At 29.3% G+C, this 14,911-nt stretch overlaps 2 protein-coding genes across 2 annotated transcripts; both read left to right on the plus strand.

The window, feature by feature from the left end:
* Nucleotides 1-895: 895 nt before the first annotated feature.
* Nucleotides 896-7,603, plus strand: LOC108692100 (membrane metallo-endopeptidase-like 1). Its single transcript, XM_018200242.1, has 18 exons — nucleotides 896-973; nucleotides 2,219-2,370; nucleotides 2,463-2,624; nucleotides 2,710-2,793; nucleotides 2,881-3,080; nucleotides 3,779-4,687; nucleotides 4,767-4,874; nucleotides 5,053-5,194; nucleotides 5,271-5,385; nucleotides 5,505-5,601; nucleotides 5,689-5,865; nucleotides 5,950-6,047; nucleotides 6,133-6,191; nucleotides 6,349-6,400; nucleotides 6,557-6,624; nucleotides 6,768-6,904; nucleotides 7,043-7,210; nucleotides 7,321-7,603. Exons 1-18 carry the CDS (start codon nucleotides 954-956, stop codon nucleotides 7,504-7,506), a joined length of 2,934 nt encoding a protein of 977 aa, XP_018055731.1. The 5' UTR covers nucleotides 896-953; the 3' UTR covers nucleotides 7,507-7,603.
* A 2,151-nt stretch (nucleotides 7,604-9,754) lies between these two features.
* Nucleotides 9,755-14,896, plus strand: LOC108692101 (neprilysin-like). The gene is made up of 18 exons (XM_018200243.1): nucleotides 9,755-9,831; nucleotides 10,120-10,298; nucleotides 10,391-10,552; nucleotides 10,627-10,710; nucleotides 10,813-11,027; nucleotides 11,271-12,104; nucleotides 12,182-12,274; nucleotides 12,349-12,490; nucleotides 12,564-12,693; nucleotides 12,863-12,953; nucleotides 13,047-13,223; nucleotides 13,296-13,399; nucleotides 13,482-13,540; nucleotides 13,643-13,694; nucleotides 13,827-13,894; nucleotides 14,065-14,198; nucleotides 14,309-14,476; nucleotides 14,596-14,896. The coding sequence occupies exons 1-18, from the start codon at nucleotides 9,812-9,814 to the stop codon at nucleotides 14,770-14,772; spliced, it is 2,889 nt and encodes a 962-aa protein (XP_018055732.1). The 5' UTR covers nucleotides 9,755-9,811; the 3' UTR covers nucleotides 14,773-14,896.
* The last annotated feature ends 15 nt before the right edge of the window (nucleotides 14,897-14,911 follow it).

A 14,911-nucleotide genomic window follows, 5' to 3' on the forward strand; every position in this document is an offset into this window, starting at 1 on the left:
ATAAGAGAAATTTTTATAAATATAAATGAGAAGCACGCGATTTAATGATTTGAAGAATGTATTTATTTTTAAACTTGTACTCCGTATTTTCAATTTTTTATAAGTTGAAAGTTTTACAAGTGAATTTAAGATCATCAATCGAATGTAGAAATAAAAATTGACAATAAACTTTAAAAAAATATATAATATAATAAAAGAGAAAGAATTTTCCTTCCATATTTCTGTTACGTGAGTGAAATGTAATAATTATATGACACATAATGAAACGGCAGATATTCCGAGAAAAATAATTATAGATCATTCATTCACACATCTCACGCATCTGAAAGAGATTCTGTTGATTACGATACAATTGAAGCTTTCAATTAACATGTTATTCGAGATATGTTACATAATTACTGGAACGGGGTGATATAAAATATTTTCTTCGGAGAAGTACAAAAATAGACAATTGTATCCTCGTTATAAAAATTTCTTTAAAATGAGGTAGAAATAATAATAATGTATCTGTGGTGATATAAGCGATAATAATTTTATGCAGTATTTATCGGTATTTTAATATATTAGTATTGTTTTCGTTAGTTATTACAGTTTATACATTTTGAGAAATAATTTCAATTCTGAAATAGAAATTGTCATATATGGTATCTTTTAATATAAATTAATTCGAAAAAAGAGAGAGAAAGATAATCTCTAATTTGACTCTATCAAGGAAAGAGAGAATTTGCGAGTTCTTGCATAAATTATATTTAAATTTATAAATCAACAGGACGAGAAAGATGTGTCTTCGACCTTCGGCTCTATCAATTCGATATGCTTTTCCGCTTAAATAATAGTAACATATAAAAGAGTAAGCTGCTGACAAACAATTTCACATTGTGATAGAAAAACGTCGCGAAATATTTACTGTGCAGCATTATTGAAATTTATATTAGCCGACAAATTATTCCAACATGAGGCGATTGATTCTTCTGTACGTAACTTAAACAATTGCTTTTTAAATACATAGTATCATGTTTATTAATTTTACAATGGCATTAGTTATATGTATAATTACATTGTCAATTTAATAATTTTAAATTAATTCAGAGATAACTCAAAATTAGATCTGTTCTCGTTGCTTATATTTTTTGCATTTAACATTGGAGATTTCCCAAGAACAAATCATTATGATATCAAAAATGACTCCAAAATGATCATTAAAAATCATTTTTCAATCATTTCCGATTCATTTTAATATCATTTTGACATTATCATAGCTTGTTGTTCTGCTTGGGTTCAAGCAACGCGAACAGATCTATTGATTGCTTTGCTTCCTGCACGTCTGTTTTCCTATTTTCCTATTATATTGAAATGCACAATGGCTATCATATACTGACATTACTGAAAAACATTAGAGACGTATTCTTTTTTGAAGAAAGTTTTGAATTAATGTATATACTGCAAATGCAATAAATTGAAGTGAAACAAACTATGTTTGTTTTACTCTAACTTATTAATTGCACCAGTTCAGAATTTTTTGCGAAAATGAGTAGACCAAGGCCGATATTCATATAGTCTGTGTATTTTAAAAACATCTTAAATAATATCTTAAAATGTTTATGCTATTCTCCGATTGATACATGAAATTTTAAGACTACTTAAGACAGTTTTAAATATAAGAATTAATATATTGACTATAAATAGCGGTCCTAAATTATTTATATTTTCGATACTGTCAGTAGATTATTCATATAGTCTGTGTATTTTAAAAACATCTTAAATAATATCTTAAAATGTTTATGCTATTCTCCGATTGATACATGAAATTTTAAGACTACTTAAGACAGTTTTAAATATAAGAATTAATATATTGACTATAAATAGCGGTCCTAAATTATTTATATTTTCGATACTGTCAGTAGATGATGGCCATCGTGCACTTCAGTATTAGGCAAACAGGCATGCTGAAAGTGGATCGATTAATTTCAAGCGGGTGGGCGCGAGATTTGAATTAAATTTTGATCGTGCAACCTCTTATCGAGGTATGTATTCCTAATAACATTGATTTTCGAACGTTGAAAGACGTTTCTACCCTCGTCTAATCCCTTATCCAATTATCTTTGAAGAAGAGACAAAATCACGTGTACACATTTAATAATTAATACTATTCAAATTTAAGTATAACTATAGGAAACATAATTGCAGAATTAATTATTGTATTTCTGGATCTTTACAGCGCCTTTGTCAGTACATTGCTAATAAGAGATGTTACATTATTGAAGATCCAAGAATATCCTTCGAATTTGGCATGGTTGTTCGGCATAAGTAAAAATGCTAATATGAAAGAAAAACGCGTTGTATGCGAATCTAAGGAGTGCAAAAAAATGGGTATTCATTTTATTAAGCTGTAGTTAAATCGTCTGTCAAACATTTAGATTGTCATTAACTCATCATCAACTACTCTTTTCCATTTTTCTTAGCCGACTTTATATTAGAAGGCATGGACAGATCCGTAAATCCATGTGATGACTTTTACGAGTACGCGTGTGGGAAATGGCCAGAGAAAAATGCCATTCCAGAAGGATTATATAAGTGGGATATATGGACCAAGCTTCAACTCAAGACTCATCAGCAAATACAAGGTAATTAGCCGATTTATGCATTACTATTCGTAAAATTCAAGATTGGAGAATCATTTAGCTATATTAATATTATTAAATTCCACAGAGATTGTGCAGTCTAAGATTACAAAGAACGATTTACCAGCGGTAAAACTTGCGAAAAAGTGGTACAAAGCTTGCATGAATACAGGTGAGTGCACATGTAATAAATGAAGTGTCGAACTAAAAATATATAGATTTTGTGTCACATTCTACGACAATTCGCTAATGCTTACAGACGCGATAGAAAAAGAAGGGATCGACCCGCTGGTTTCTACCTTATCGTGTTTAGGTGGCTGGCCCATGACAATGGAGCCGGATGAATGGGATGAGCGGAAGTACAGTTGGGAAAAAGTGGATGATCAATATATGCGCTTGACGGCAAGAAATGCTTTTTATGACGTAAAGAAAGATTCAGAGGATCCAGAAAGAGTAGAGGTACTTATTGTAATGTATTTCTTTTTTAATTAGATTTGTTACAAAGAATATAATTAAGATAGAGTTTTACGGTCGTGAGAACTTCATATCTTTAGATTTATTTTTTTATAAAAATTTAATATTAATCAATATTGAGAGACAGTAATTTGTAGGATAGGACTACAGAAACACGAGTCTTCTTATATATATTCTTTATTCGGTATTCTCTACGAGAGATCACTCGTTCCACTCGCGTCGAGAAAGAGATGATAGTTGATTGTCGATAATCGCGAAAAATAATAACGCGCGTAGTAATATGCGAGAAATTCAATATAAACTACAAATTAATTATTTATTTTAAGTATTAAAAGCACTACATATTGTTCAGTATTTTAGTATTCCAAATAAATAATTAATTTATATAGATACTATCTTCCAATAGTATAAATTAGTTTTAGTATTAAATTTCTGTAAGGGTTACATCTAAATCTTACGTTTTTCCATTTAAAAAAGGAATATATCTGCAGTAAATGTAATTTCTATAATTTCGTGTATCTTATTACATGTACATATATATATCCTCGCAATATATTTGTGTCATATTTCTCAATCACATTTTTTACCATTACTTGTTGTATGTTACGGTAAATTTAAGTTTAAAACATTTGCACCAATTTTTTATCACCCGATTAGTTTTCTCTTTAAATCCATGTATCTAGATCGACACACCGCATTTACCACCAGGCTCAAAGAAACTGTGGTCTTTGATTGAATCTGATAACAAAAAAAAGGATGAAGAAGAGAACAAAGAAAGTAAACCAGACAGCAAGAGTGATGAAGATCCGAGTAATGAGGACGAACAAAGCAATGAGGAGCCTGGAAGCGAAAGCGAAGATGATTCTACAATAGAAGATGATGACAATGATGATAATGACGACAATGATAACGATGACAATGATGACGACAACGATGATGATGGTAGTAGCGATGACAATGATGATGATGATGGTAGTGGCGATGACAACAACGATGATGATGATGACAATGATGATGATAATGGCAGTGGCGATGACGACAACGACGATGACAGCAGTGGTAATGACAACGACGATAATGATGACGATGATGACGACGATGACGATATAGACGAACAAGATGAAGACATTAAGAAGGAAATAAGCAAGAAAAAAATCACAAGGAAGATCAGTCATGGAAGAAATAAAAGATTACGGCATATTGGACAGAAAAAGAGCGGCATTCGAATCATTAAGAAGCATGATAGCCACAATAAGATGAAAAGACAGAGAACAAGAAGATGGGCAACAAAAGTTAACAATAAACAACGTTTTATTCATCGCAAAAAGTTACATACTCAGAAAGGCAAAAGAAACCACGTAAGAAAAGTACATAGGAAAAAGACAAAAAAAATTTTAGGCAATGCGGAAATAATGTATGCAACAATACCACAGGAAAATTCGAAAAGAACAAAGAAGATATTAGAATCATACGCTAATTATATTTCGAAAGTAGCTTACATTATAGCCAAAAACAAAGGTACTAAAATTTCAAAAGAACGTCTTGCTGAAGATATCCAAGATATGATCAAATTCCAACTGAAACTGATCCAGGTAAAGAGCGTGTCACTATACTTTGAAGAGCAATAAGAACCGATCGAAGAAAGATTTTTAATAATCTGAATAATTCCAGATTGCAAAGGAATCAATATCCAATTCGACCATATATTATATGGAAATTACACTTAGAGATTTTCAAGAGTGGTATGATAACGAGAATCCTAAAACAAACAAAGGCAAGGTAAATGATTTCTTAATCGATTAATTATTTTGATATCGATTAATTACTTTTTTATTTTGCATTATTCTTGATTTTTGGTACTAGATATAAAATATGGTAGAATTTTTTGTTATACTAGATACTATATGGTAGAATAAATATGATTACTGCAATATTGAAGAATGATATTAATAAATAGATTAATTGGATCAGTAAAATCAAGGCATTGTTTGATGAAGCATATGTGTTCGTGGATGACGATTTAATTATAAACATTATTTCGCCAAATTACATTAAAGAACTTCTCTCTTTATTGGACGAGACGTCGAGTCGGACGATCGGTAAGTTTTAAAAACGACTTTGATGAAAGTAAAGTACAAAATATTAACATATGCGCTTATAAAAAATATATTTTAGTGAATTATATACATTGGAACTTCATAAGCAAAATAATAAAGACTACCACCAGTGAAATGAAAGATTTGTACGATGCGTGGGAGAAGGACATTAGCAAAGACGAAAATGAAACTCCGTACGGTTTGATATATTTTTATGTAGATAATATCTCCTTATATTGTAATTGATCATTTACTGTGTAAAAATAAATAATTATTACTAATTTAAAATCTAATTCAATTATATTAAAAGTAGCTCGAGAGCATCTATTTGCACAGATTCAGCAGAGATAAAAGAAATTTTAGCATACGAATTTGTAAGAAAATATTTCTCCGATGAAACAGTAAAAACAGTAAGTTTTATTTCATTTGTCTATTATTCATAATCTTGTTTCTGTGCTAATACGCATTTGTAAGTTAATTCTTCATTTTTATCATAGGCGTCAGACATGCTTAACGATATAAAAAAAGAAGTTGAGAAACTGATTAAAAACTCAGATTGGTTAGATGATGAAACTAAAGATTTTTTTATAGAAAAAGTAAAACATATGAAGAAATCTATTGGATATCCAGATTGGTACAAAAACACTACGATTATGCAAGAGTATCTTAAAGAAGTATAATATAATTTTTTAAAAATTATTAATATTAGTTGTTATTATATGACGACCATCACTTTACGTAACATTATTCCATTAAAGCTGGTTATTGGTCCGTCATATTATGAGAATGCTCTTCGATATAACAGATATGTCAAATTGGATAGCTTACGGAAGTTATCAGAAAATAATGATGAAAAGTGAGTACAATTTACTATTTAATATGTTTTGCAAGTTAAATAATTTTTATATGTTAACAAACGAGTTAACAAATTTTTATTATAGTTTAAAGCTGGATCCAACTGAAATAAATGCCTTTTATATACCCTATACAAATACTTTAAGTATGTATAAAAATATCTTAAATATATTTCCTTATTTAATAAAATATTATAATTGTATGCTATACATGCTGCTAAATTATTAATTAAACCAATCAATTTAATTACGAAATTTGTATTCGTTATTAATTTAATAGTAAAAATTAATTCTTTCATCAAGGTATCACGGCAGCAGACTTCCAGAGTCCATGGTTCGCTTATGGTCGACCACAGTAAGTGAATGAATTTGATTAAAACTTAATACCACATATTTAACAAAATGTGTGCACTAAAAAATTGTAATTATTTTATTTAATAATAATATAAATATAATAATATAAATATTATATAAATCTTTATAGAATTTTTTAACAATTATTGTTCTACAGAGCTATTAACTTTGGTATTATTGGATTCCTCATGGCGCATGAAGTTAATCATGGATTCGATCATACAGGTACGATGGAAAATAACACCGTCATTAAACTCTACCCTTACTTTGTTTTTTGTGTTGCAATATTTACAATTATTGTGATATAATGATTATTTAATGCTTTTTGAATATTTGATAAAAAAGAGAAATAGATAAATAATTTTTAGGACGCATGTTCGATAAAAATGGTGACTTTCTGAATTGCTTCCCAATAATAGTCCAGGCATATGACGAAAAAGAAAATTGCTTTATAAACCAGTTTAATAATTATCCCATTGATTCAAAAACAAATAAAAAAATAGAGGTACACTATTTATTGTATATTTAAATTATCTTTATTTTATTAAAGTTGGTCATTTATTTATCGGTCATTGATTAAATCATCTCTATCTTATTGAAAATTTACTGATTTTTTTTTTATTTTTATTGATTGAAATTATAGGATTATGGTAAACAGACGATAGACGACAATATTGCAGATACAATGGGATTACAGGCGATATTTAAGACTTTCCAAAGTAAAGGAAAAGAGAGCAAAACACCGGAAGCCGCATTGCCAGGCATGGAAGATTTTACCAACGATCAACTATTCTTTTTATCCTTTTCCACAGTAAGTTACGAATATTAGTAAAATATAATTAATTCAAAACTATGAAGATAAATAATAATGAATGAAATAATCTTTATGCTTCAATTATATTAAAACATTTACGTTTATAGTTATGGTGTAAAGCAAATGAATATACCTCGAGTGAAATAATAGATTTTGCTAAGAGTGATGAGCACAGCATCGAACGATTAAGAGTTATAGGTTCTGTATCAAATTCTGACGATTTCGCTAAAGCTTATAATTGCCCTGTTGGTAGTCCGATGAATCCCAAGAAGAAGTGCAATATCTGGAAGTGAATCTAAAGAATCTTGCAAAGCAAATCTCTTAGAAATATCCCGCAGAAATTATTTATCCAAATGTATCAATAAAATAAAAACCGCATTTATATGAAAATATTTCTTTTGATCATTTTCAATTTCTGAATGTATTTGATCCAATTTGCGTTATTCAAGGATAAAATTTATCCAGAGGATAAAAATTAATTATCAGTCAACTATTTTTTACTAACGTCATCTGCACCGTGGATCTCTTTCATACTAGTATCAAATTTCTCATATTAAATTAGTTGTAAAAAATTAAAAAAAAAAAATTTTGTTTACTCTATTTTTCTAATTCAAACATTATATTGTTTTTTTATACAGCAAAATGCAAAACGAAACTTTTAAAACTGTTAAATTAAAGGAAACTTATTAAAATTTTGACTGTTAGGCGGAAGATTAAAAATATAAACCGAAATCCGAAAAATACAAGGATAAGCATAATAAAACAACATATGATCGTGCTACATTTAGGTTGTATTCGGAATTGATGCTCACGCGTTGTAAGTTTCATTCATCTTCTTTTTATAAGTAATGAATAATAAAATAGAATAAAGCTTACGTGATCGTTAATTTCGAACGCAGCAATAATCGTTTAAAATATAATCGGGTGAAACGAAATATATATTTTAAATATCATACCAATTTTCGAAAATTAATTTTACCCTTTTTTCTTTTCGTATATTATTATATTTTCCATTATAGTCCTTTGCTCTGTTTGCAATATATTTCTTATGAGTAGTAAATAGTAGTCAATAGTAAATGTAAAAAAATTTTTAAATATAATAATCTTATTCGTGCGCAATACATAATTTTGCAAACAATTTGTTTTTACTTTGCATTTCGTTTAAATTGCATAATGCAAATACATACAATAATCGTGGAACAACGGACATCCTGAAAATGATAATTTGTAAGTACGCTAATTAAATAGATAATAAAATTTCCGTTAGTCATGATAAAAATTATCCATAATTAAATTTATTCAATAGATAGAAATAAATGATAAATAAATAACTGTAAAATTAACAAATTGCATTTGTTAAACAATGTGCATATATTATACATATACAAAATATGTAAAAAATTTATAATATCATTGGAGAGAAAAAGACGAAAAATGAACAATCCAAGAAATTCAGTCCTAGGATATGGAAAAAAAACAAGCCTAAAGAATCAGCCGATTGTTGTGTTCATAAAAGAAACAATTAAAATTGGTTTTTGTTCGTATTATTACTTATGCAGCGATTATTTTTTAAACGTTACTTTTAAAGCGATAGAATTGCGATATTAATAACAAATGTTTTAAATGAATAACATTAACACTTAACAGTATTTTATGTAATCTTCTATAATTTGTACCGGTAAAGATAAAAAATCACGATCAAAATGTCTATGTTTAATGTCTATGTTTTATTAATGTAATTAGACCAATAAAATTATTATATGTAATGATATCAGAGTCTTAGTTAATTTATTTCTCAATTAAAATTATGTCGTATTCATTATGCGCGGTTACGTACATTGTCTGTATAGTGCAGTGCTTAATTCGCTGGGTCATAGCGGTCCGATTTATCGAAAATAAGAAAATGCAGTATTAAAAAGTTCATAAAAAATTCTGAAAAAATTCTTAGAGTTCTATGAGAAGAAAATAAATAATTTTTGTCTCTCGCAATTTTTCTGTAAAGTTGATAGTATTTGAGTAAAAAATAAATCCATAAGTCGATAAGTCGGGCCGCTATTATAACCCAGAGAATTAATACATTGTAGTGTACATCGTTGTTTCTTTTATAGATTTTCCATAAAAGAAATAACAGGTCAGCTAACATTTTGCCTATCGTCTATTCTTAATTTTAAACATTTATTGGCATTTATTGGCCCATTACTATTTACATTTATCATTATTTTTTTTCTCATCATTCCTGCATTTTTGAAAAAAGAGGCATTATTCTTAAAGATCTATTATTCAGATGTCGCGCACTATTTTTTGAATTAATAAAAAGTGTGAAAAAAAACTTGGAAATTAATATTTCTCGAGGTTGAAATAATGTTGATATCGGTTATCACTATTTTGTTAATGTAAACCAGAAAGGCAAAAAATATTATAAAATAGATACATCTTCGGCCTTCAGCTCTATCAATTCGATATGGTATAGCACTGCAGGATCCTTCCGCAAATAGTATAAAAGTCAGCTAAGCAACAAATAATTTCACATTGCGACGAAAAACGTTAGACTAGCATAATTATATAAAATTTATCTCAGCCTTAAACAATTTTGCGACAATGAGGCGATTCATTCTTCTGTAAGTAATTTATAAAAATTATTTTTTAAACACAGTGTCAATTAAAAGTAAATTGAATCCTTCATTTTGTCTTTAGAAAATTAATCTGTTTTAATTGACTGTAATTTAGAAAAAATAAAATCTAAACATGATATATAATATTATATAATATTTTTCTCTTGTTTCGAATTTTAAATTCATTTTCAAATAGTGATATCAATTAATATTATTCTTTATATATTATATCACCATCTTTATCATTTCTTATATGATATATTATACTGTTGCATTTTGCATTGTGCTTTACAGCGCCTTCATTGGCATATTTTTAATGAAGAATGTCACATTGTCGAAAAACCAGGGATATCCTTCGCGTCTAGCATGGTTGTTTAGTTTAAACAATACACAACATGAAGCTAAGGAACGAAATGAAACTAATAACGAAAATAAGTCGATCGTATGTCAATCTCAAGAATGCAAAAAAATCGGTATTTCTTGAACAGCAACAATACTGTAATTAGAATTATAATGTAACAGCTAATTTAAATCTTTATTTATCGTTATCCTTTTTTTTCTCCAGCTCAGATAATAACGGAGAGCATGGACAAATCTGTGGATCCATGCGACGATTTCTACAAGTACGCTTGTGGAAAATGGTCAGAGCATAATCCCGCTCCAAAAGGAATGAAGTCCTGGAATATGTTTGCAAGTGCACAAGTAAATGTAATAAAGCAAATAAAAGGTAAATACCAAATTATCCGAATTTCAACAGGAAACTTGCGTGTAATAATATTAAAATTAAATCATATTTCGTAGAAATTTTCGACGAAGGTCCAAAGAAAGACGATCTTTTGGCGATAAAGCTCGCAAAGCAGTGGTACTCGGTCTGCATGGATACAGGTAAATGTGGATGTAGCTTTCAAGTGATTGAACCGTTGAAAAATTCAAATACTATTTTCAAATATAATTGTGTCCACGACATGATTCACAAAATGCTTTCAGATGCAATGGATAGTCGAGGGCTTGAACCGCTTGTCTTTACCTTATCGAGGATCGGCGGCTGGCCGATGATAATGGAACCTGATGAATGGAACGAGGAGGAATACAGTTGGCAAAAAGTGGATGATCAATATGTGCGCTTGATAGGAAAGAATGTTTTTCACGACGTGCGAGTGAACGAAAATTGCACTTTAAACGAATGCCAGAAAACAGTGCATGTACTTATTACACAAGCATTCAATTAAGATTATAATTATGCATTAACATTACACTCTCAAATCTCTAAATCCAAAAACATGCTTGCGATGTATATTTTTATAATCTCTATGATTACATTATGTATCATTATAGAGCGTTTTATATCTGTGTTATTCTTTCCATTACATATGGGCATAAATTTGTATTTAAAACACTTTGATTTTTCACTAATGATTTTTATTAATGTAAGTTCTTGTTGCCAGGTATCTATTCCCCATTTACCTCCGGCTTCGTCCAAATTATGGAATGTCGATAACGAAAAGGAAGTAGACGGAAGCGACGAGGATACCAGTGACGAAGAGAAGCAAAGCAACGAACAAAATGATAGTCAAGAACCTGGAAGCGAAGACCAAGATGATAACAAAAATGATAGTACTAATAATAATGGTAATGAAGATGATAATAATGGTGATGAAGAGAATGATGATGAAGAGAATGACGATGAAGAGAATGACGATGAAGACAATGACGATGAAGAAAATGACGATGAAGATAATAACGACAATAATGATAATAAAAATGATGATGAAAAGGATGACAATAATGATACAAACAAACAGGATGACAATAACAATAATGGCACACATGATGACGATGAAGAAAACAAGGAAAAAAGAATCAATGTGAACAAAGCCAGTAAATTCGCGAAAAATAAAAAATTAGAGCATAGTAGAAAAATTAAGAGTAACATCAACTCCAAAAAGCACAAGAATCATAATATGAAGAAAGATAGGATAAAAAGACAGGTGATATTGAATGTTCACAAAAAATTACACAAAAAGAATAAAAGAACGCGAAAGATTGAAAAGAATCACGTGAAGCAAACACATAAGGAAAGAGTAAAGAAAACTTTAAAGGCATCGCAGATTAGCACCGAAGAAACGATTGATGACAAATACGATATGATGAAATTATATGCTAATTACATCTCGAAAGTAGCTCGCGCCTTAGCCGAAGCAAGAGGCATTGAAGTCTCAGAGGAACATTTGTATAAAGATATCCAAGACATGATCAAATTTCATATAAAACTAATTAAAGTGAGTGTTACATTATTTTGCTGGACAACGAAGCGATAAGAATATGTTCATAAAAACCAAATAATAATATATTTCAGATTACTGCAGGAGGAAGGGAAGAAAAGGAATTAACGCTTAATGACTTCCAGGAATGGTATGAAAGAAAGACACCCAAAACTTCCAACAGCGCAGTAAGTTATTTTCTAATTAATTACTTTAACCTGTAATTTTCTCCAATTAAACGAGCATAATTAACGCAACATAGATTGACTGGCTGTACAAAATTGGGGAGTTATTTGATGAAGCTCACGTGTCTGTGAATGGTGATATAAATATAAAAATTATTAACCCAGATTACTTCAGTAATCTTATATCTTTGCTAGATGATACATCGAGTCGAACAATCGGTAAATTAAAAAAAAAATGTGATAATATAAGCAAATGTTGTTGATAAATGTGCTTACATAAGTTATGTTTCAGTGAATTATATACATTGGAACTTTTTAAGCAATATAATAAGCACTACTACACTTGAAATGAGAAAATTATATGATGCATGGGAAGAAAAACAGAAGAATGATGATAATCAGATTCTTGGAATTTCAGCAAGGTACAATGCAAGCTCTTATATTAAAAATAGTTTTTTATATAATTATTAACGTCATTGTTTGCTCTTCAATTCGTTTTTTATGTTGCATATTCCACGCGTAAATCAAAATCGAATTATAATTTTAGAATATTTTATACTAGTATCAACTGATGATGAATTATTACCACAGATTTTTCAAATGCACAAGCAAAGTAGAGATGAGCGACATGCTAGCATACGAGTATGTGAGAAAACATTTCTCTGATGAGATCACGACAGCTGTAAGTACTTCGTGTAGAGTAGTTAAGTCTTATTTTGTCTATAGAAGTCTCCTGACTATCATAAAAATTTGATCAATTGAATTATCTCTACAGGCATCGGACATGCTGGATGATATACAAAAGGAAGTTGAATATCAAATTAAAGACTCAGACTGGGTAGATGAGGATACTAAGGATTTTGTTTTAGCAAAATTAGTGCATATGGAGAAATTTATCGGATATCCAAATTGGTATAGAAATAATACTATTGTTAAACGATATTTTCAAGGTGTAAGTTTCTCACAATTTATTAATTATCACTGCATAGTGATTATTTGATTTAATTGTTCTATTCCATTAAAGCTCATTATTGGCAATTCGTATTACGAAAATATATTGAGCTATAAAAGATACAGCAAGTGGAAAGAGCTACGAAAGTTGTTGAAGGAAGATGAAGATGATGAAATGTAAGATAACTCATTCGTATTTTATTATAGTCTTATTTTTTAATATGTAAAATAAATTCATATAATATATTCCATGTTACAGAATGAGGATGGATCCTACAATGGTAAATGCCTTTTTTTCACTGGATCTTAATTCCGTAGGTTTGTATCTATAGCCACATCTTTTTTTTGTTAATAGAACTTAAATCCATGAATTTGCATTTTTTGTATTGTCATTGATATTAATATTTATTTCGCTTATAGCCCTCACGGCAGCAGATTTTCAGAGTCCATTGTTTGCTTTCGGTCGACCACAGTAAGTGAACAATTTTTATTAAAAATGTCAATGTGATTAGCGCATAATTATAAAAAGCCATAAATACAAATAAATTTAGGATTATAATCTCTAAATATTTTGTAATTTTTTTCTAAATACTCTTTATTCCAGAGCTATTAATTATGGTATTGTTGGAACAATTATGGGTCACGAAGTTAATCACGGATTTGACGATTCTGGTAACATTATAAAATGTTTTCTATATCAGACTGTTTAGTTTAGTAAACTATATTCTATGATATTTAATTAATTAATGCAATAATACAATATTTATCATTTTACTCCAAAAAATATTTCAAACGTTTTTTAAGTATTTAAAAAGATAAAAAGTCAAAAAAATAACTTTTAGGTCACTTATATAATAAGGAAGGAGAAATTGTGGAATGGTTATCTGCAATGGCCGAAGCATATGGTAAAAGAGCAGAATGTTTTGTGGAACAGTTTAATAATTATGGCATCAATGAGATATCGGAGGCAATAAAGGTCATCTACATTTCATCATCTGCATTTTATTACTATCTAATTTACATTATTCTTATTTTTCTCATCGGGCATTTTAAACATTTGATTGCACTCACTGTTAAAAATTGTAGGACTATGGCAATCAAACGGTGGGAGAGAATATCGCGGACACAATGGGATTAGAGGTAGCATTTAGAGCATATCAAAGAAGAGAAAGAGAATGCGGAAAACCGAATACCGTATTACTAGGCCAGGAAAACCTCACTAACGATCAACTTTTCTTCTTATCTTTTGCTAACGTAAGTAATGTATCACAGATATATAAATTCAAAACTGTAATAATTAAATTATAAAAATAATAAATTTTAAAGTAAACATTCATGTGCTTAAATGTATGAAATTGGGATAACGTTTGCAGTTGTGGTGTGAAGATCCGGCAATGAGTGCTATTAAAGTTAAAACTCGTGACGTACATAGCATCGGACGATTGAGAGTGATAGGAACTGTTTCAAATTCGCACGACTTCGCCCAAGCTTATAATTGCCCGGTCGGCAGTGCAATGAATCCCGAAAAGAAATGTCATATCTGGAAGTGAATTACTTCTACGAATGTAACAAATTAAATTAACCAATGCTTCACAAAAATGTAAAATAGTTGATAAAAATTTTCTGTCTATAAATATATATATATATCTCATTGAATAAAATAAAGTAAGTAAAGAAATTGTTTCATTT

This window comes from Atta colombica, unplaced genomic scaffold (genome assembly GCF_001594045.1).
Source record: "Atta colombica isolate Treedump-2 unplaced genomic scaffold, Acol1.0 scaffold58, whole genome shotgun sequence".
In the NCBI taxonomy this organism is placed as follows: Eukaryota; Metazoa; Arthropoda; class Insecta; order Hymenoptera; family Formicidae; genus Atta; species Atta colombica.

What these genes read in the sequence shown, in the direction of transcription:
- LOC108692100 (XM_018200242.1), top strand. Translation starts at nt 954, where the DNA reads ATGAGGCGATTGATTCTTCT. An exon ending in GACTCATCAGCAAATACAAG is followed by an intron (nt 2,625 to 2,709) that starts GTAATTAGCCGA and finishes TAAATTCCACAG; the next exon opens with AGATTGTGCAGTCTAAGATT. An exon ending in TCCAACTGAAACTGATCCAG is followed by an intron (nt 4,688 to 4,766) that starts GTAAAGAGCGTG and finishes GAATAATTCCAG; the next exon opens with ATTGCAAAGGAATCAATATC.
- LOC108692101 (XM_018200243.1), top strand. Translation starts at nt 9,812, where the DNA reads ATGAGGCGATTCATTCTTCT. An exon ending in AATGCCAGAAAACAGTGCAT is followed by an intron (nt 11,028 to 11,270) that starts GTACTTATTACA and finishes TCTTGTTGCCAG; the next exon opens with GTATCTATTCCCCATTTACC. An exon ending in TTTGCTTTCGGTCGACCACA is followed by an intron (nt 13,695 to 13,826) that starts GTAAGTGAACAA and finishes TCTTTATTCCAG; the next exon opens with AGCTATTAATTATGGTATTG.